The 20,882-nt window shown below is 52.5% G+C and overlaps 1 protein-coding gene across 2 annotated transcripts in view; it reads left to right on the forward strand.

The window, feature by feature from the left end:
- The first annotated feature begins 2,193 nt into the window (after positions 1-2,193).
- Rhbdl3 (rhomboid like 3) overlaps positions 2,194-20,882 on the forward strand; it is a 45,748-nt gene continuing 27,059 nt past the window's right edge. The window contains exons 1-3 of one of the 2 annotated variants that reach the window (XM_027924191.2): positions 2,194-2,304; positions 3,841-3,864; positions 17,847-18,005. In XM_027924191.2, the coding sequence (XP_027779992.1) occupies positions 2,194-2,304; positions 3,841-3,864; positions 17,847-18,005 (294 nt within the window). The remainder of the gene's footprint in view (positions 2,305-3,840; positions 3,865-17,846; positions 18,006-20,882) is intronic. The other variant, XM_027924192.2, reaches the window with a different exon arrangement.

The raw sequence follows: 20,882 nt of genomic DNA on the forward strand, positions 1-20,882 counted from the left end.
CTTCCCACACATTGCCTAGATCTGGGGGGCATATCCTTTGAGAAGATTTCCTGGATCCACATGAACCTTCCCCTTTGGCTTCTGTATCCTCTGGATTCCCCTGGAATCCAGGACTTATCCTGGTATTGAGCATGACTGTTGTCCTGAATTAAACCATTTCTGGTGGACAGGGTCTGGGTCTTATTTATCTCTTACTCCTAAAGCTCTATCACTAGTACTTAGTAGAAACTCAATAAATGTTCAGGAGTTTAACTGAGACTGCTAAGGTTCCTTGCACCTGAGGGAATGGCAGGGTTGGATATGTTAATGAGAGATGTCCCTGGGCTGGAGAAGAGACAGAATTCAAGGAGCAGCTGGAGTCAATACTTCAGGGTTTCTGGGTTATCTTAGCGGAGTAGCCAACTCCTCTGTGTGTCCTCTCCTGCAAGTTCCCCTGGAACCAGGCTTCCTGGCTCACTTCTCCAGGCCCCAAAGATCTGAGTGTAACAGAGTCAGCACCCAAGTCATGCAAATGACAGCATGGAGTGAGAGAGGCAGGGACACTGACCTCAGGGTCCCTAGTAGATGCTTATCCTTCTGGGCTTCTTTCCACAAAGAAGCCAGCTCCTCTTCTGTCCCCTGAAGGCTGTTTTCAAAATCACACTCCATGCAGACAGTTTTATTTACAAGGAAATCTTGGCAGGATCTTGACTTGTTAGTAGAGTAGAGATTGGGGGAGGGTGGTGAGAAACAAAAATAGTTGAAATGATCACACTTTCTGAAACTGAGATGAAAATTGGTGTCTGTAGCAAACTCACCTAATTAGAAAGGAGTTCATTTCCTTCTTTGCGTTTTAAGGGGAGCAGTCATTGCTGGATGAGCTGGTCACAGGTGGGATCCTGGGACTGGGGTTATGGGTTTGCCTTATGAAGATGAGAGCATTAATTGCAACTTGCAGAGCCTCAGTTTCCGAGATGAAGGCAGAGGGGCAAAGGCCAGTGAGTGAGTGGGTAGTTGGAAGAGGCTTGGAAGGGCACAGACTTGGTGCAGTCTCGCTTCTACTGGGAGATATCATCAGGAAAGAGCCCTTGAGTCTTCCAGGGAGAGCTGGGCACCTGTTCCAGCTGGCCACTGCCACCAGTTACAGACAGAGCCTCTGCTTAGGGGATACGATCTTCTTGGGGGCTCTTTCCCATAGGGAAACAGCCCCAGGTCCTCCCCACTTAAAAGATCTTTTACTCTTGCTAACTTCATTCCTGCTTTTTAGTTTCTTTTCTTCCTTCCCTGGGCTCAATGTGGTTAAACGAAGTCTGGGCAGTCATGTAGTTCTGAGGTAGGGAGTTCAAGGTTTAGGGTTTGAAGTCTCGGGGCCTCTCTTATCTGACAACTCCCATCCATAGGCGTCCCGGGAGGGACCTCCCAGCATCTGGGACCCTCATGAACAGAGGTAGTTGAGGGGGCATCCCTCCCCCAATTCATTCCTTGTTAACCCTGACGTTGCCACCTTAGTGTAAATCTCTCTTCTACCTCCGTCACATATCTGTTGCCTCCAAATTATCATTAACCGGGTGAGGGAGATGAACCCCGGCTCCAAGAGAAGGCTGCTGTTCACGGGGCAGGGGAGAGCGCAGTCCCCATCCCCACCCTGGACGATGCAGCCACTTCCCCGCCAACACCGTTGCAGCTCTCCCTCCTCCCGGGGCCGCGCAGCTCTGACCGCCACGGCGCGGGCGGTGGCGTCCGGGCTCGGCTGGGGGGCGGGGGCCGCGAGCCCCGAGCGCCGCGCCGCCCCGCCCCCGCCCGCGCGCCGCCCCCGAGGAGTCCGCGGAGAGGAGGAGACTCCGGCGCAGAGCGGGGGCCGCGCAGAGCGGGAAGGGAGTGCGGGGAGCGGCGGGGCCGGGGCTGGCCCAAGGGCGCCCTCGCCTCGGAGCCGGGCGCAGGGCCGTGGCGGAGGCGGAGGTCGGCGGGGTGGCGAGCGCGGAGAAGTTTGGTGGCTGGGGGCCGGGCATCCCAGGGTCGCCGGTAAGCGGCGGCGGCGGCGGCGGCGGCTTGGGGCCAGGGCCATGGGGGCGGGCGCGGGCTGCGGGGCTGGCGCGGAGGCGGCGCGGCGCGCTCTGAGCCCCGGGAGCAGCGCGGCGGGCGCGGCGCAAAGTTAGCCCGGCGCCCCGGGACGAGCGCTGCAACAGCCGGCCGCCCCTGGACCCCACCTCGGCCATGGGCGAGCATCCTAGCCCCGGCCCCGCAGTGGCCGCCTGCGCCGAGGCGGAGCGCATCGAGGAGCTGGAACCTGAAGCCAATGAGAGGCTGCCCGCGGCGCCGGAGGATGTAAGTACCCCCTCCTCCGCCCGGGCAAACTTTCTGGGGGGCGCCAGGGAGAGTACAGTCTCCGTCTCACCCCCGCGGGGCAACTTGAAGGTCTCAAGGTGATGCCGGAGCGCCCCGATTGGCCGGGTCCCCAAGAACCTGAGGGGGCGGAGGGAACGGTCTCCCCTAGGTGCACACGCGCGCCACCCCAGCCCCTGCTCGGGCTCCCGCGGCTTCCTTGCGGGACACAGCCCTGGCCGCTGCGCCAGGGACCTGCCGGCCGCGGGAGCCCCCTCCCCGCGGCTGGTGCAGTGCCCGGGACACGGCGTTTTCCTGCAGAGGCGGCCGCGTCACAGCAGTGACTCCCCCTCCCCTCTCTTTCGCGACCTGCGGACTCTGAGCCCTGGGAAGAACGGGCGCCGCAGAATCCCCTGTCTCCCGCAACGCACACAGGTCTGGCGAGCCTCTTCTTCCTGATTAGCTCCCTCCCGGACACCTGCCTTGTCGCAACACTGTTTGAAATTCAAACTGCCCCCTGTCCATAAACCCCGCCAGAGCAGGGAAAGAAGGAGTGCTGAAAGCGGTTTTGCTCCTAGAAGGGAGCTCAAGAGTCTGAGATCACGTCGGAGCTAGGGACAGTCCCCTGGGCGAGACCAGGGAGGGGCTACCCCAAAGATCTTCCCTGCCATCTGCTGTTCGGGTCTCCATCACGCCGACCGCAGATCCAGCGCTGGGAAGCCCTGGGAACTGGAGTTGCTTAAGCTTCTGCCTCCCGGGGTTAACCTACAAATAGGAATGAAAAATTGGGCAGACACCCTGCTCGGCCCCATCCCTCCCTCAGGGAGGAAAGATGGAAGTGAAACCAGGCCCCCAACCTACAAAACCAAAACCAGAAAATCTGAATGGGGCGGGGAGTTTAACATGTCTCAGGCTTCTATGGTTAAATCTATCACTTCCTTTGGGCGCCAAACCCGTGGTAGAATCTCGTGTACCCACAGTTTAAGACTGAACCTTGGAAGAGAATGGGTGAGTTTCAGCACATTGGGAAACCGCCCTCCCCCCAACCCAAAATCCTGCAGGCAAAATGTTAATGTTTATGCAGGAGTCCTTTCTCCTTAGCAGGGCTCTTGGCCCCAGCAGGGACTGAGGGAATTGCACCTGGGCATGCATTCAGAGGCGTGGGAGTAGATATGGACATAAACTTTAGGCAGAAGTTATCAGAGGCCCTTGATCAGAAATGTATGCCTTTATTTGGTAATTTTTGAGAATCATCCTTGTTCTACTCATATCTCCACGTGACTGTCCCATACCTGAGACACCCACCTTGCTGCCCCCATCCCCACCCGCTACTGTGACTTCCCTCTATTTGTTCACTTGGGAACAGTTAAGCAGGTTTTCCCCGGATTCTTGTGGCCAGTCCCTGAGCCTAATTATGACTCCTGGGCAGTAGCTGGGAGGCTAGGTCAGAAACATCAGGAGGCTACAGAGACCTTGGTGATAAGTGTGTCTTTCTTTCTTTCTCTTCCTCCTCTCCTGCATGGCCTCCCTCTCTGCCAGCACTGGAAAGTCCTGTTTGATCAGGTATGTGAGCAGTTAAATACCCCCCCCCTTCCTTCCAGCCCTCTCTGAAATCAGTCTCCCTCTCCCTGCTTTGCGTGGGCTTCCCTAGCTCTGTGCTTCTGAGGTGGTGACGTCGGGTGGAGGTGTGGCCTAGTGCATTTGGGGCTGGGCAACACTGCTCTCCAGGTATCAGGAGGAAACCACCGGCTCTCTTAAGAGAATCCCTCCCTCTCTTCCTCCCAATTCCCACTGCACCAGAGCTGGATTCATACCATGTAGAAACCGGATTGTTTCTACAATACAACATGTGTTGAATGCCTGGGAAGTTTTCTGTAATCAAGGGACTTGCAGTAGGAGGCTGGGGAGGTGGGGGAAGGGCTAGAGTTAACCATCAGGCTTTCTTTCTACTTCCGTCATCAAAGGTCCATGGACACCATGAAGTCAAATCTCTGCCATCCTTGGGGAGTGCCTCACCATATGAGCTCTTTTGAAGGCGAATTTTATTTCTTTAATTCTGCAATAATGATGAGGGAGTACTGGAGGTTACAAATGGAAATTAGTTTGTTATCATTTGCAATGCCTAGAGTCTAGATGCCAGGAATGGAGTGGGGAGTGCCTAGTATTGGCTTTGGAGCCGGGAAATGGACATTTGACCTTCAACAAGGAAGTGGTTCTTTTCTTTGCTTGGTACTCAGGTGCTGTTGTGCATTTGCTTTCCCCTCGTGGTCTGTAGGAGAGAGATGTCCTAGTGATGGGGGGTAGTGAGCGCTGCGGTCTGAGGATGAGATGACAGTGTCATAGATGTTAAGTTACACAACTTGAAGAGATGAGTCTGTTTGGGCCAGAGGAGATATGCTGGGTTAGAGAGGGAGATAAGGCTGAAACAACAGCTTGAACCAGACCTTTATTGTGGGGAAGGGAAGTGTTTCAAAGTTTTTAAGCAGGGTTGTTTCAGGATCCAGGCTGTGTTTGGAAAGATCCTGTGTAGTAGTGAGATAGGTGAGGTGTATTGCAGGAATGAGAAGCTGGTCAGGGACCTGCTGCCAAGAACAGACTCACTTGTGTTAGTCAGCTTTCCAATGCTGCAATAAATACCTGAGATCGTCAACTTACAAAGAGGAAAGGCTTAATTTGCCTATAGTTTTGGAGGTTCCTGTTGATGATTGGTTGACCCCACTGCTTTTGGGCCTAGAGCAGCACATTCTGGTGAAGCAAAAGCCACTCACTTCATGGCCAAAGAGCAAAGGGAGGGGGGTCCTTTGAGGACACACCCCCAATGACCTAAAGACCTCCCACTAGGCCTGACCTCCTAATAGCTCCAAGCTGGGGACCAAGCCCTTAATATATGGACTTTTGGGAGACATTTATCCAAGTAATAATACAACTTGGAAGATAACAATGAGCATGGACAGAGAGAGGGACATGTGATAGGAGAACAGAAAGATCTTAATAGACCTGCAGAGCTGAGGAGGGTCCACATTACCTGAGATTCAGAAGCTAGGAGGAAAGGGAAAAGGGGGGATGGGGGAGGAGGGTTGGCAAAAATGACAACTTTGGTATAATTTGAAGAGCCAGCTAAACACAGATGCCCAAGTGGGACTGAAGCCATGGAATTTCCAGGTGAAGGACTTGGTGAGCCTGGACTGAGGATTTGGGGTTATCGTTTACATTACCCATAAGGCTCTGCTGCAGTGCATCCACCAGCTGCTGTCCTTACAGGATAGAGCATCTCTCCCTGGGCTCCTGAGTGCTACCCACTCTCCCTCTGGTTCCTAAGGGTATAGCAGCTGCTGGCCTGGCACCCCAAGCCCAAGGCAGGAGGGAGCCCACTGCTGCCACTGCTATGGCTACCACCAAGCTGCCAGCCCTTCACACCTCCTGCCAGATTTAGAATCAGAACCTAGAACAAAGTGTATCATGTTGTTTTTTTTTTCTCTGTGTCTTTCACATTTTTTGATTAATTTCCTTTGCCAGTTCCTATGGGTGTGTGTGTACATTTAAAAACAAACCATTTGGATGAATGGAGGAGAATTTTTAGTGGGAAGCATTTGGGACTCCAGGGAGCAGAGAGAATGTGTACCCAATATTTCATTTTCAGGAGGGAGGTCCTGAATATCACCAAGAACATCCCCCTGCTTCTGGAGAAGCCCACCTAGAAATCATTTCTGGACAAAGTTAATTCTAGGAAAGAAACTACCAAAACTTTGGACAGTTTTATCTCATAATAATTTCCACATGATGCCTACTCTCCATCCCTCCTGAGGCATCAGAAGCCGGTTTCTTCCTTCCTGTTGGTGCTTTGTGTTTAAGGAGAGCTGCTCCTAAGCATGACTTTGACCTCTGGCAGATGTCCAGTCCATGTGCATTCATTGCCCCCGTGCTATTAGCTATCTTTTGACTGTTCCCCTGACAGGGCTCAACAAGGAGCAGGGATGAAGCCTTTCCAGTGGATATTTGGTCTCAGGTTGTTCAGAAAGCTGTTAGAGTTTCTCCTTCCTGCCTCTTCCTCTGGGACACTGGTGCACCTGGCACACTTGGGGAAGAGGGTGGGGGTTGAGGCAGCCTCCCCATCATTTCCTACCAAGTGGACAGTCTTGGTAGGTCAAATTGTGGTGAATGGGACATGCCACCTATCATGAGTCCCTGCCTCCAGAATTCACTTTCTAGAGGTCAGTGGCAGGGGAGGTCAGTCTAGTCAGGCACATCCTTCCTCCCCTTCTTGGATCAATGGGATACCAGTGGTCACCCAGTTTCAAACTGGGGTCTGTTGGGCTCTGTGTCAGAAATGGAATTGAACCAATTCCTCCAAGCTGTGTGGTTCTTCAGCATGTGGAAACTCCTTGACACAGCATGAAGCTAACAGGACCCCATGATGTTGGCCTTGTTGGTCCCATGGGGGTCTCCCTTCAACCAAATGTTCAGGATGCCTTTTGTGGGTATTGGAGGTGAAAAAAGTAGGTGACCCCTGTCCTTGGGTCCCTGTTGTTCTGGCGTTTATCTGGTCTGCTCAGGTGGGGATGTAGCATAGCCAATCCATGCCATCCCTTGACAGCCCCCTTCTGCTTCCCCTTGGGCTGCAGAAGTCACCCCAGGCAGGAAATCTGAGGGTTACAGTTCAACTCCCAGATGTTCCATGTTTTCGTTTTCTACTCAGATTTTTCCTTGAGGGAAATATCTTTTCTTTTCTTTGGGATCTTGATGGTTTTCTAAATATTTAAATAGATTTTTAACGTTACCATAAATATGAATCTGTTGGTTGTGATAGTACAATATCGTTGTAAAAAAAATCTTATTTTTTTACTGTTGAATCAGTGGGGCTTCTCTTCCACTCTTCCTTCCATTGCTTTAGACCCAAGACAGTTTGCATCCCTCTCTGGATCTCATAAGGATGCCCTTTTGTTTCCTACTACTTTTTATGATTAAAAAAAAAAATCATATATCCCTTTACTCCACCTGGATATTACTCCTATCCAGTTTCACCAGTATTGCTTATTAAGAAACCCTTTCTTGGGGGCTGGAGCTGTGGCTTAGTGGTAGAGGGTTTGCTTAAGTACATGCGAGGCCCTTGGTTTGATCCTCAGCACCACATAAAAATAAATAAATAAAATAAAGGTATTGTGTCCAACTACAACTAAAAAATAAATATTTAAAAAAAAGAAAAAAGAAACCCTTTCTTTATCTATTGTTTGAAATGTAGTTTCGTTTGGCAAATTTTATATGTGGTTGGGTTCCTTTCTGATTTCTGATCTATGCCACTGATATTTATAATTTTGCACAGATAATATGCCCTTTAGTTACTGCTTTATATTTGTTCCTGAAAAGCTCCTTTTTTTTCAGATTATGTTCTCAGTCCCTTCCTGAATCCTAGAGAGGTTTGATCTAAGGTCAAATATTTGATCCAAGGTCAAAGAGTAGGTCAGTAGCAAATGTGGGACTGGAGCCCAGTTAACCCATACAAGGTTTCCTGGGTTGAAAGAGCCATTTGCAGGTTCATCCTTAAAAAAAAAATGCCTCCAAGATCTTTGAATGTTTTATGAGAAAAGGGGTTTGGAGCAGAGTTCTGTTAAGTCAACAAGGCACAATGGCACAATTTGAGTTCAGAAGAGCAAAAGGGAGTAGAAAGAATTGGTCATCACTTGATTTTGTCTCCTCTTTCTCTGGGAACATGCATTTCCCAGACCCCCCATAAATATAAAGAAACCCCAATTTTGTCAGTCTCTCAGATGGGAAGTAGACAAGTATGACTATCTCACCAAACTTCTAAACAAATGCTACAAACAGAGCATGGGGCAGCTTAGATGGGCTTCATGGGGCTGAACCTCATATTTGGAGGTGGCCAGACCTGAGTTTAAGTCTTACTGGCTTGTCACTGAGGACAATTATATTAACTCTCTGTGCCTCTATTTTCTTCTATATGAAATGGGGACAATGATCCTTAACTCCAGGATGACTGTGAGAATTAAGTGAAAGTGGAATCGCCTTTTGCATTATCTGATTCCTAGTGGACATTTGACAGATGGGTCTTGACTAGGAATCAAAATTTGCTGGGAGGAAACACAAGGATCACTTTTGAGATCTGGGTTCCTTGAGAGAGCCACTTCTAAGCCCAGAGGATTTTTCTCCTTTCTTTCTTCCAGAGTCTCCTCTGCCCAGCCCCATTCCTCCTAGCCTGGGGGTCTTCCCCTCGCCTGACCCAATGCCCATCTCATTTGTAGTCCTCCTGCAAGCTGGCTTAAGGGGTTCTGGGAACTGAGAAGAGGTTCAGATGAGACTGCTGAGTGGATTAGTGAGGAGCACAGAGAAAACACTGCCCCAGAGACAGCAGCATTGGCCATGGTTCCCGGAACACACGATTAACCATCAGAACAGTTCCCAGAGGGGGACAAAGCCTTGGATTTAACTGGAGCCTCCCTTTGCACTCTGTACCCCCAACCCCTTACCAAGTGGCCTCTGGGACTCTTGTGGCTGTGGACTCACCTCCACCACAAAGCCAGATTCCCTGCCCTGCCCCTGCTTCAGTGACCCCATCAATCAGCTGGAGTTAACCTTTTTATCCCTGACCACTCACAAAAAAATGCATTTGATGGCAGCTGAGCAGCAGAGACAAGGGATCCCAGATCACACACTGCCTGCCTGCCTGCCTGTCACCCATGCACATGTAAGTTTGCACAAATGGCAGGTCAAATTACAGCCCTGCATGTGCTCTCTTGGGTCAGAATATCTAGTCCAGGAGCAAGCCCTAACCATGGGCCTACCACATCCATGTGCCCCAGCATGCCTCTCCCCACCACCCCTGCCACCATGTGGCTGCCGCTACCTCCTCAAGGACTACAGGTTCTTAGAAGGTCAGTGGAAGCATCTTGTCCAGTCTGCTTGTTTTGCAAATGAGGAAAGAGAGGTCAGTGACCCTGTGAGGTCACTTTCTATAATAATGCCATAGCGTCTGTGTTCTTGCCACCAGGCCCTGCAGACTCCCATTTGCTTGCATGCCCTGAGTGGTGACTAAGGCAGGTAGGGGACACATGTCTAGGCCAAATCCTCATTCTCTCATTAGCTGTGTGACAATGGGCAAGCCAGGCAACCTCTCCAAGCCTCAGATTTCTCATCCATAAACTTCCTAGAATAATACTTGCCTCTCAGCATTGTGAGGACAGGGTGGTGTGTGTGGTACCTGGCACAGTGGGCAGTGAGCACCCGATAAATACTGTTGTATATTACTGGAATTTAAAGAAATGAACACTGTTTTCAAAATAAGCTCTGACTTTGGTCTTTTTGTTTGTTTGTTTGTTTTAACATTCTTTTAGTTGTCAGTGGTCTGTTATTTAATTAGTTTATTTATATGCGGTGCTGGGAATTGAACCCAGTGCCTTACACATGCTAGGCAAGTGTTCTCCCACTGAGCCACAACCCCAGCCCCTGACTTTGGTCTTGAATCAGTGTCTGGATAGCCAGTCTGGGTTCCTTTCTCCCCATCAAGTTGCCTTTTTTAGGGTAGAAACTGGGAAACCACACTCTTCACTGAACTTTCCAGAAAGAAAGATGAGAAGGTTTTGGACAAAGGGTACCTGGGAAGTGCTGATGCCCAAGTGCTCCTCTCTGGTCACCTGGCTTGACTGCCTGCCTGGTAGAGATGAAGAGGCAGATGTCTGGCCACCTAGTGGGCTAGACCAGCCTCCTCTCTGCCTGGCATTTCCGTCTGGCAATTCTGGCTGGACTTTCGTTGGTGACTGGTGGTGACATTGGGCCCAGGGCGCTGTCCTGTTAAAGGGAAATGAATCCAGTGTGTCTTGAGCTATGAACAGCTAGAGTTAGCCCTCAGCCTCTTTCCCTGGGTGGGTTTTTTTGCTTGTTTGTTTTTAAACAAAGTACAGGTCTCTCTGGGTAAAGTTTCTTCTGAGAGAGCAAACACCTAGTGTCTACTGTCTGCACATGTCTGTCATCTCATTTTTACTTAGCAGCCCCAAGAGAAGTATTGTCCTGTCTTTACAGAGAAAGAAACTAAGGCCTGTAGGGATGGGTCCTACCCAAAGGCACAGAACAAATGAGAAGCCTCTGTAGCAGGTGTGTGTGTTTGTCCCCAAGTCCTCTGAGAGGCTTCTGAAATGTGGTAGAAGGGCTGTAGGAAGTGAAAGGGCAGTTTGGTGCCCCTTTATCCTTCCCATCTTCTCCTGGTCTGCTTCCTGCTCTCCTCCTTCTGCCGGATCTCTCAATCTCTGTTCTGAGACACTTTGGTGGCTTCCAGGAGAATCAGCAAGGGATAAGAACTTGGGCTAAAGGGGAGACATGGGGCAGATGACAGACCCCCTCTGCTCCCACCCACTCCTGCTGCTCCCTGTCTGCTGCTCCTTCCAGACTCCTGGCTTTATGGTCTTGATGTAGTTTCAGTCCCCAGGTGACCCCGACAGACTGGGCCAGATGAGTCAGCCTGGGCACTATGCCTGCTCCTGGTACCCAAGGGGCCTGCCTCTGAGTCACAGCCCCCAACGCCCCCTCAGAGCCTGTGACATAGCAAAGGCAGGGGATCCAGGGCTGTCTGCCTGAGAGGCCCTGGGGGTGGTGCTGAGCAGGGAGGAGCAGGGGCTTCTGAGGTATATTCTGGGGGGGGGGGGGGGGGGGCTGGGATCTGGTAGAAAGTCTCACCTCCACCCCCCACTATCCACCCCATCTTCTTGCATTCCAGGGAAGATCTGGGGTCTCCTCTTCTGCTCGCTGCGCAGGTGTCAGGAGAGCTAGGTGGTTTTCTAGACAAGCTGACTGTCCAGACACTCAGCCTCCATTCAGACCAGGATGCCCCCTTCTCTGCTGAGGGAATAGTGTCTGGCACCTTAATGACCCTGCCAGCCCCAGTCCCTAGGATTCAGCTCTGTGACCTACAGATGCTCAGGAGCCTGGCCTGGGGCTTTCAGGAGAAGTCTCTTGTGAGTCCTGAGCTGTCCCCAGAGTGACGACAGCTAAAAGAACAGAAATAATACAACTGGGAATCCTGGAATCACTGCAGCTTCTCCAGCTGGCGAGGGAATGGTCTGGCCAAACCCCAGGGGAACAGGGAGCACCAGGCCCCTACTGCCTCCATCTGGGGAGGCTGGAAGACATGAGGGTCAGAACCTGGTTTTAGGAGCAGTTCCCTTCCCCTCCCATGGAGGCTCAAGGTCTCTGGAAATCCCTGCCTCACCGTCTTGGAGCTAGCTGGAGGTGCCCACTGTCCTCATTTGGAATGCTGTGATCGTTCAGGTTGGTTATCTCCATGTCTCCAAGATCTCGGTTTCCTTATCCGTTAAATGGGACTAGTTACACTTAATCTGGGGTTGGTGGGAGAATAGCAACAACAGAAGAATTGTGAAAGGGAGTATTTTGAAGAGTCAGGGGAAAGAGGTCAAGGGAAGGGCACACAGTGGTTTTCTCTATGGGGCAAATTAGCATCCACATTTGCAAGGAAGGAAAACTGAAAGAGAAAGCGCCTTCTTCCATCACCTCACCTCCTGACCTCGGCAGCTGCAGCCAAGACCTAATTTATGGGGTTGTAAATATCCATGAATGCATCAGAGTTCCCTGGTGGGCTCTGGCTGTTGGGTGGGGACAGCTCTGTTGAGCCATAAACCCTTGAGCAGCCTCGTTAATTCTGCTCTGCTCAGAAGCTTTGTAATGATGCAAGGAGCCAGCAGGTGAGCTGGGGTCCCCCCAGACCATGGGGAGGGCAGCTGCCTGCGCTTACCCCAGTTCCAGTGCGCCTGTGCTGTGGTCATTTCCCAAGATGCACTCTGCCTTGGTGGACAGCAAGGAGACGATGGAGATGGGGATGGGAACCTGTCTCAGATCCCAGGTTCTACCTTCCAGATCCCTGAGGTCTTCATGGGGTAGCAGCTGGTTTGTGGGTCCCAGGGGCTGCCTTTGGGGTCTTCGTGAGTGCTCACAGCTCTCAGTGAGGTCCTGGGCCCCTACAGAAGTGGGAGAGGGAGGGTCTTCCTAGGAGAGAGACTTCAAGTGCTGGCAACAGGAACCATAAACGTACTTGTCCTAGAAATGCATTTTGTGCAAGTCACACATACATAATAGATACGAAATAGATGGGTTCCCCTCTTCTTTGTCTTACGCTCTGTTGGTGCTGAGGAAATGCCGGAAGCCTTGGCCAGGCTTGCTAGCCTGCAGCCGGGAGGGGGAAGCGGAGCTGCTGTCCTGGGTGCTGAGCAGGCAATCCCAGCTCCAGCGGAGTTGGTTCCCTGAGCGCTTAGCTCAGCGGCCCCATTAGGCCAGTCACTGATTTCTCAGGCTCTCCTGAGACCTGGTGTCCCCAGTCAACCCTTTGGCTGGGCCTGCATCCCACAGATTTCTAGCTTTGCTGGAGGACTCCAGCAAAGTGTCAGCTGCCTTGAGAGGCTGTGCCATTCATGAGGTGGAGGGGAAGGGTTGGTTTTTACCACCAGCAAGGGGGCTGCGTTACCCGAAAGGGAAATATGATTCTACTGTGGACGCATGCGTTTTTCCTAGAGAGAATTTCACACAGTGTCACTATGAAAAAACACTGTGATCTAAGGTCAAAGTCGGTTGGGAAATGCCAGCTGAACAGAATCAGACAGATTTCTCCACTTTTCCTTGTAGAGCCCTCTTCACTATGCAGCCTTCTGCCCATCATTTCCTTCTAAGAGGGTTTCCCAAACTATAGGACCACAGAATCCTTGTCTCGTGTACTGTCTTGGACTGGAGTTCCACAAAACACACACTGGGAAAATCCTGCATCAGGGACTCTATTTCATAAAGCTGAACACGATGCAGAAAACCAAGGGAAAGCAGGGGGTGGGGATGGGGGGCAGCAAACCCAATGGAGGAACCTCAGATCATGTCCATCTTGACTGCTGATGAAACTCTCTTTGAGTAGTTTCTTTCACTCCCTTGGCTCCCGGCAGCACCTGTTTCCCTGTAACTCTTTCCCAGTCCTCCCATAGAATGAAGGGTACCTGGCCCACAGTTGATCCTTAGTAAATAGGTGTTAGATGAACACATGAGAGGATGGAACTAGAGTCTTTCAAACTCTTTTTAGTCACTAAATCCTACTAATGGAAGAGAGAGCAGGCTTTGAGCCCTTCTGTCTGATATGAGTTTATCTGAACCAGTTACCATCTGTGCAAACTTCAGCAACTCAGTGCTTGGTGCCTTCATCCTCCCTCCCACCCCAAACAATTTATCAGCCTAGTTGGGGCACTTTGAAAATGAAGGGGACGCTGTTTTTTTTTTTTTTTTGTAATGCTGGGGATTAAACCCAGGGCCTTGTGCATGCAAGGCAAGCACTCTACCAACTGAGCAACATCCCCAGCCCCAGACACTGTTAATAATCATGCTGAGAGAATAGGTATAAACCATGTCAGTCCCAGGTAAATCGAGATGGATAGTGGCCTAAGATTTCAGTGAGGTAGCTCAGGTACCTGATGCGGAGCAAACATTCCAAATATTTTAGTTCTTACTGTGTTGTCCTTGGGGTGGGTAGTAGGTAGAAGGCCAGTATATACACAGGCTCAAGGCAGAGCTGCTTGGCCTGAGGAAGCTGGTGGCTGCTCAGCAGTCCCCCTCCGTGCTGCTTGTGTGCATCAGAAGCCCCACAGCCTCTAAGAACTTTGCAGTGCAGTTTGAAAATCACCAAGGTTCCTTCCAGGTCTTTGAACCATGATTTATGAGTCCCTAACCTGTTGTCCCTCTCTCCAGTATCACTAGGACCCTAAATGATCCCACCCGCCATGTAGAGCCACCTCATCCTGGTCCCAAACCTGCCCTTGGCCCCTTGACTGCGCTAGGATTCAAAATGGATCCACTGCCCCCCTGTGCAGTATGGGCTGTGACTCTTTCCCTGTCTTCCATCACTGATGGTGTGCATCTCACATGCACGGGGATAGATGTGGACCCTTTACATTTCCTGGAGAAGGGAGAGCTCCTGCCACTTGATTGATGGAGACACTGAGGCAGTGTGGCAGAATGAACTGCCCAAAACGGCACAGCAGCTGGGGTGGGGTCTTCTTCCGGGGACTCTCCTCCCAGCCCTGGTCCCAAAGAGGGGAAGTAAACCCAGATGGCAGCAATACAGAGAAAACTGGGTAGACCATTTGTCCAGCCTAGGTGGGCTAAGTGCCCCGGGAAGGGGCTCAGGGTAGGAGAAGGGAGATGACTGAGAGTTGTGTGTGTGTGTGTGTGTGTGTGTGTGTGTGTGTGTGGCTGGCCTCAGTCTGGGGAGAGCTAGTGACCTAGGGGATTAGGGGCCTGAGGGCTTGGCACTGGTGGGATTAAAAATCCTGTGGAAGGGAAGGTCTTTTCAAGGCCGAGGCAGGTGGGTGGGGGGTGTGGGAGGGCCAGCTTCTTGCCTCCTTCCTTTCTCCTCCCTTTGCCTCTCCCATCCTCCATTCCGGTTGAATGTGGACTTGCCCCCTCACCCATCTCAGGCCCTATTCAGGAGGCCCCCGTGCCATTCACAGCCCATGTTCCTCCAGCTGCCCAGACCACACCACCAGGCTGCCTTGAACCCACCCAGCCCCAGCCTCATCCCCAGAGCGCCCCACTGCCAATGCGGGTAAATCCGGGGCACAGAGTACTCGAGGGAGGGGGGCATCTCAGGAGCCTCGGCACATTATTAACGTTTACAGGACTAGTTTCCCGAAAGCTCAGAACCATGCTGCTAGTATGATCTCCCCCACTTTAGAGGCCTGAAGGAGGCCAGCGGGTGCGACGTGCCCAGAGAGGGTCTGCCACACCTCCTGGCAGAGAGGTGTCCCCTTGTTTGAATGAGGCAGGTGAAGCTGGTGTCACAGCCCCCGGACCCTGGCAAGCTGAGCCCTATTTGCTTCAGCTCAGTCACAGATGGGGCAGCCGAGGCGCCAGCTGTTTACCCTGAGTTATACCAACCCTCACTAGTGGCCAAGACAAAAATAGGATTTTGCCATGTCCCTTGCTGCCCCCCAGCAGGGGCGCAGGCTCCTTTAGAAGCTCCCTGCTTCCTTCTGGGGTGCTGGACCTACCTCTCTCCTGCCTTCTGGGCATGCACTCTCCCCCTGGTTCACTCTCTTTCTCTCTTTGTCATCTTCGCTCTGTCTCTGACCCCATGTCCCCTGCCCGTCTCTGCCCTTGCCCTCATCTGCCCAGGTGTTGGATGTGGTTGAAAGATATCCTGTGTGCATTCAGGGAGCTCAGGAGCTGGCCCCATCCCTGCCTCTCCCTCCCCCTCAGTCAGTGTCTGGAATCCCTGAGGCTTCAGTATCAGGGTAGCAGTGACCCCCCATTGTCTGGCCTGTCTGGCCCTGGCATGAAAGGTGGAGTTTTGGCAGAGAATGGAGGCTCGGCCCGATTCCAGCTCATTCTCCGCAGTGTGGAGCCTGTAATGTGCTTGGGGCAGGGTGGGCAGGCCGGGGTGGGGGCTGGGGGTGGAGGAGCTACAGGGCAGCCCCTGTCACTAGGACAACAGCAGGGAGCCCTGGAGGGGGAGGCTGAGGAGGAGAGCAGGTGGCTCTTTGTCTGGTGCTGATCCCAGCCCCCTACCCCAGAGCCCTCCCAGGCCTTCCAGGAGGCCCCTGGGAGGGGATTGGTGTCCCTGCTCCCAGAAGATGCAAAACCATTGGGCTTCCTCCCCGGCTGCGGGCCAGAGAGGCTTCACACCGTGTGGCAGACCACTGTGCCCTACAGTGTCCACTGGGGGTCTCCCAGGACCTGTACCCCACCCCTGCCACCCATCTGCCCTCCCGCATTGAGGCCCATATGGGACCAGGTGAGGCAGGCGAGTGCTTTCCCATGATAATTGGAGTTAGCACAGGTGGCTTCCAGGGATGGAAGGGGTTGCTGGCACCCATTGCCATGTTCCTTCTCTAGGCTCACTTTCTGCCTCTGAGTGATAAGGAGGCCAGAACTGTTGCTGTCTGGGGGCTCTTTTCTGCTTTAAATATCTCTGTTTAAGGTAGGAGTGTGAGAATTCTGGAGCCCCCGCCTTTTATGAAGTTCCTGACCATGACTCCTGACCGTTGCTCTGGATTGTCTAGAAATACAGCACAAAGAATCTGCTTCCCCAAAGTCACTTTCCTTCACCTCATCCAGAGACGTGGGAAATGTGGCTCTGGCCTTCTTAGGTTCCCTTGTCCTGTACGCACATATATCCCCAATGTCTGTTGCCTTTTATTATTTTTATTTTTAATTTTTTTTTGTAGTATTGGGGCTTGCCTACCAGGGTCTTGTGAATGGTAGGCAAGCTCCCCACCACTGAGCTACAGCTCAGTCCCTCTATTGCCTTTTCTGTGTGTGTGTGTGGTGCTGGGGATGGAACCCAGGGCCTTGTGCATGTGAGGCAAGCACTCTACCAACTGAGCTATAGCCCCAGCACCCCCTCCATTGCCTTTTAAAGCCTAAGCAACCCACAGCAGCATCTTCAGGGATGCCCCCAGAGACCTATGGAGAAGCCCTCTGCAAACAGGAATACCCTCAGCACCCAGGAGAGATGACAGACACGGAGTAGTGTGGAGTGTCATTTCCTAGCAGGGAGCATGTGGAGATTGGCATCCAGTGGGCTGTGTGGGCAAGGAAGGGCAGACAGGTTAAGAGCGTCTCTGGGACAGATGAATATGATCCTGCTTTTTCTAAATGAATCCACGAGAGGTGTTTCCTGGAAAATTAGCGCCTGTCTGTTCATTTGAACATCCCCCGCCTGTTCATCCGGCAAATCTTGATTGAGTGCCCGAAGCACAGGCTCTGTGTGCTAAGTACCTGGGACAAGTCGTGATGCCAGCCTTTAGGGAATTCTCAGGCCGGCTAGGAGGTGAAGGTGGTCAGAGAGCAGTGTGAGCCGGAGGGAGGCCCAGAGCCTGTCCAGAGTGTAGGGGAGCAGCCAGGACGGGCTGTGCCCCAGGAGAGCCTTCCAGAGAAGAGGATATGGGAATAGTTGGGAAGAGAGTCTGAGCCTCCCAGGGAGATGAGGGAGGGCAGGAATCCTAGATGGAGGGACCCAGGTGTGCAAAGCAGCAGAGGATAAAAGAGATTGATGTTAAACACACTGTAGTTTGTAGGCAAAAACTACAGAGCCCAGCACCTCTGGAGGGGGGGTGCCAGTCCTGCGGGTGTGGGTGTGTGAGTGGGTCCTGGGAGGGGCTGGCAGCAAGGTGGGGAAGGGCTTGCCAGGCTGTGCTTCCTGTGCCCCCCCACCCTGCACCTGTCCCCAGGAAGGTCTTCCCTGGGACACCTCCTCCCACCCTCCTCCCTGCCCTAGGCCCAGCGGCTCCTTCTCTTCTCTACTCAATGCCGTTTCATTCCTGCCTTCCACCAACATCTGCTGGGCTGAGGGGAGCCCAGTTTCCTTGTCCTCTGAGAGGGTTGGATTGGGTGATCCTGAAGGGGGCCATAGGGACATCCTGGACACCACCTGGGCCTCCACTGGCAGAGGGCTGGTGACAGGAGCCTGTGAGTGGTTGTGGGAATCTGAGTCCCCACGTGAGTCCCAGGAGGGGGTGGTGTCCTGCTGAGCCCTCTGCTGTATGCTTCTCCCCTAGTTTGACCCCGGGAACACAGGCTACATCAGCACAGGCAAGTTCCGGAGCCTTCTAGAGAGCCACAGCTCCAAGCTGGACCCGCACAAAAGGGAGGTACTCCTGGCCCTTGCCGACAGCCATGCGGACGGGCAGATCTGCTACCAGGATTTTGTCAACCTGGTGAGTGCTCTGGGGCCCTCACCACTGGGCAGGGCCTGTTTGGGGATTGTGACTTAGATACATGAAAGAGATTCAGACAAGGGGATCTGTTGACTCACAGTATTTTTAAAAAGCCCAGGCTTCAGCAAACAAAAGGGTACCATTAGGGACCAGGTAGATAGGTCTCTGGCTTTTGGTTCTGGTTTCTGCAAATAGCAGCTCCTCCTCAAAGCAGCTCCTGTCCGTTCTAGAACCTCCCATTGTGACAGCGAAGTAGCTGCAGCTGTTCCAGCCCTTACATACATAACCCCCAGGCCATACCTTACAGTCTCTTCTTGTGGTAGCTCATGCACAAGTCCTGGGTTTCCTCCCTTCCACTGACCTAGATTGTGTCAGTAGATTTATCGATTGACTCAAACCAATCAGTGTCTGTCCCTAGAGCTAGGAGTGGGATCACTTCCGCCAAAATGAAGTCTAGGAGTTGGGTGGTTATTGCTGGCAGGAGAAGAAGCTAAGGAGTAGATGCTTAGGAGGTCAGACCAGTCCTCCCTGGAAGATAGCAGCTGAGCAACTTGGCCCGGCCGGCAGATGCCAAGGGGAAAGAGATGGACGTCTCATACGTCCAGCCCTATGGTCGGGCATCTTGGAGCAGAGACTTCCTCCTTACTGAGAGTAAATGCTGTGCTACTTGGGGGTTACTGTGGTGGGTTGGAATGGGGGTCAGTGGGGTTAAGCAGGCAGCTTTTTGCCCACCACTGGGTGAACGGGACATCAGGAGAAGCCGCGCGAACTCGTGAGATGAGTACAAGACTAGTCTTTGGTTTCCCAGCTGTGGAGGGGGCAGGGGTGGGGTGACTCCCATGAAGTTCCCCAGGCCCCTGGAGCTCCAAGGTATCATGTGGGGCACCCGTACCCCACACCTGCCATCACACCTGCCATCACACCTGCCATCACGCCAGCCATCACGCCACGGAGACCTCTGTGATGTGGGTACCCAGTGGTTGCTCTCACAGCCTCCTGGCCGAGCGGCTGGCCATGTCCCTGGGGCCAGTGCGTTTAACAGCTGCCACAGGGAGCTGCACAGAGGCCTTGTAGGCAGAGAGGACTCTCCTGCTGTTCAGAGAAACCCAGGGAGCAGAGCTCCTGGAAAGCCTGGGGTAGAACTGAGCCGGAGCTGGGAATGTGGGGATACTCAGGACTTATGGGGTGGACAACAGAGGTGAGTCCTGTGACTTGGAGCCCAGCATTGTCACCAAAGACTGTGCCATGGGATTGAGCCTGCACAGCCCCAGTGCCAGCATGTGTGCTGCCACAAGATACCTGCCCAGTCCCACAGGAGTACCTCCCTTTTGTGGAGGCTGAGGCAGGAGGATCTCCATGATCAAGTCCAGCTCAGCAACTTAGTAAGGCCCTGTCTCAAAATAATAATAATAAATAAAAAAGGGCTGGGGATGTGACAACTGCTACAAGAGTGGTAAAGTGCCCCTGGGATCAATCCCCAGTAACAAAAAAAAAGACAACTGCCCAGTTTCAGGGCAGAGTGAGGGCTTGCTGAGCCAGAGAGAAGCTTCTCCATCCCAGAGGCCTCTGTGTGAGCTCACAGCAAGTAACTTGTTACTGTTAAGATTTCTGTGTTGGGGCTGGGGATGTGGCTCAAGCGGTAGTGCGCTCGCCTGGCATGCGTGCGGCCCGGGTTCGATCCTCAGCACCACATACAAACAAAGATGTTGTGTCAGCCAAGAACTGAAAAAATAAATATTAAAAAAAAAAAAAAAAAGATTTCTGTGTTGAAGTTCTGAGCTGGAGCAGCCAACCATAGCCTGGAGTCATGTGGGTGGTGCTGCCCTGTCTCCAGGGTCTCACCAGGGGGACCCTCTGGGGAGGGCAAAGAACTCGCATCCTGGAGGGAGGCCGATGTGGGCCCTGGTTCTCACTCCACCTTTGCCACTCACTGGGAAAGATTCCCTGGCCTCCGTTTTCCCATTTGTACAATAAACCCAAAGATTCAGGGTTATTGCAAGGATCAAGTATGATAAAGGACTACATTTGGAAGTTTTTGTCGTATCTTAATACTCTTCCTCCACGTAGTCTGCTTTGTATCTTTTGTGAGCCTCCACCAGTCCCAACCTAAGCAGAATGAATCAGCCTTATCCAGAGCTTCAATAGCGAGTTTCCCAGGCCCCTCTCATGACACGGAACACATTGCATGCAGCTGAGCAGACTGGAGTGTCGTGTAGGGGTGTGCAGGTTGTGGACTACACAGGATGCCTGCCTGAGGAATGAATGGGGGACTGAAATCTTGGCCTGAACTTTCCTCACTAAGGCCTGGAGGAAGAGGCTTCTTTAATTGGCATAAAAGCTCCATGTAGGATACTCTGCCCCTGGAGTCAGGCAGGTCTGGATTTGAATCCTGACTCTGATGTACTATGGATCAGTTCAATTTCTCACCCTAAGCTTCAGTCCCCATTTTCATGATGTGGCCATGCTAACATGCACCCAGTAACTAAGAGCACCCCGTCTTCTGCTGCCATTCACCCTTCCCTCCCTCGTAAACTCCGGGAGGCCTGAGACTCTGGTAATGACTGTGCCCAGCACAGCTTTAGACGTGAGGCGGACACAGCTGCGTGGTAAGTGCCTACGGATCCTGCTTCTCCTGGGCTTGTCCTGAGCTTCTCCCTCCTCCGGACCATCCCTTGGCCATTGGCTGCCAGTGTGTGTGTGTACACACATGCTGTGCATGCCTGCATACCTGGAACTCCCGAGCCTCCGAGCCTCCGAGAAGCAGCCCATCCCAGCTTGGTAGGCTTGGAGGGGACAGGAATTGGACTAGCTGGAGGGGTTCAGCTGTCATGGCCTGCTGCAGAGCGGAGGCTGGAAGCCAGACACTGGAGGCGAGAG

Source organism: Marmota flaviventris, chromosome 17, assembly GCF_047511675.1.
Source record: "Marmota flaviventris isolate mMarFla1 chromosome 17, mMarFla1.hap1, whole genome shotgun sequence".
NCBI lineage: Eukaryota > Metazoa > Chordata > Mammalia > Rodentia > Sciuridae > Marmota > Marmota flaviventris.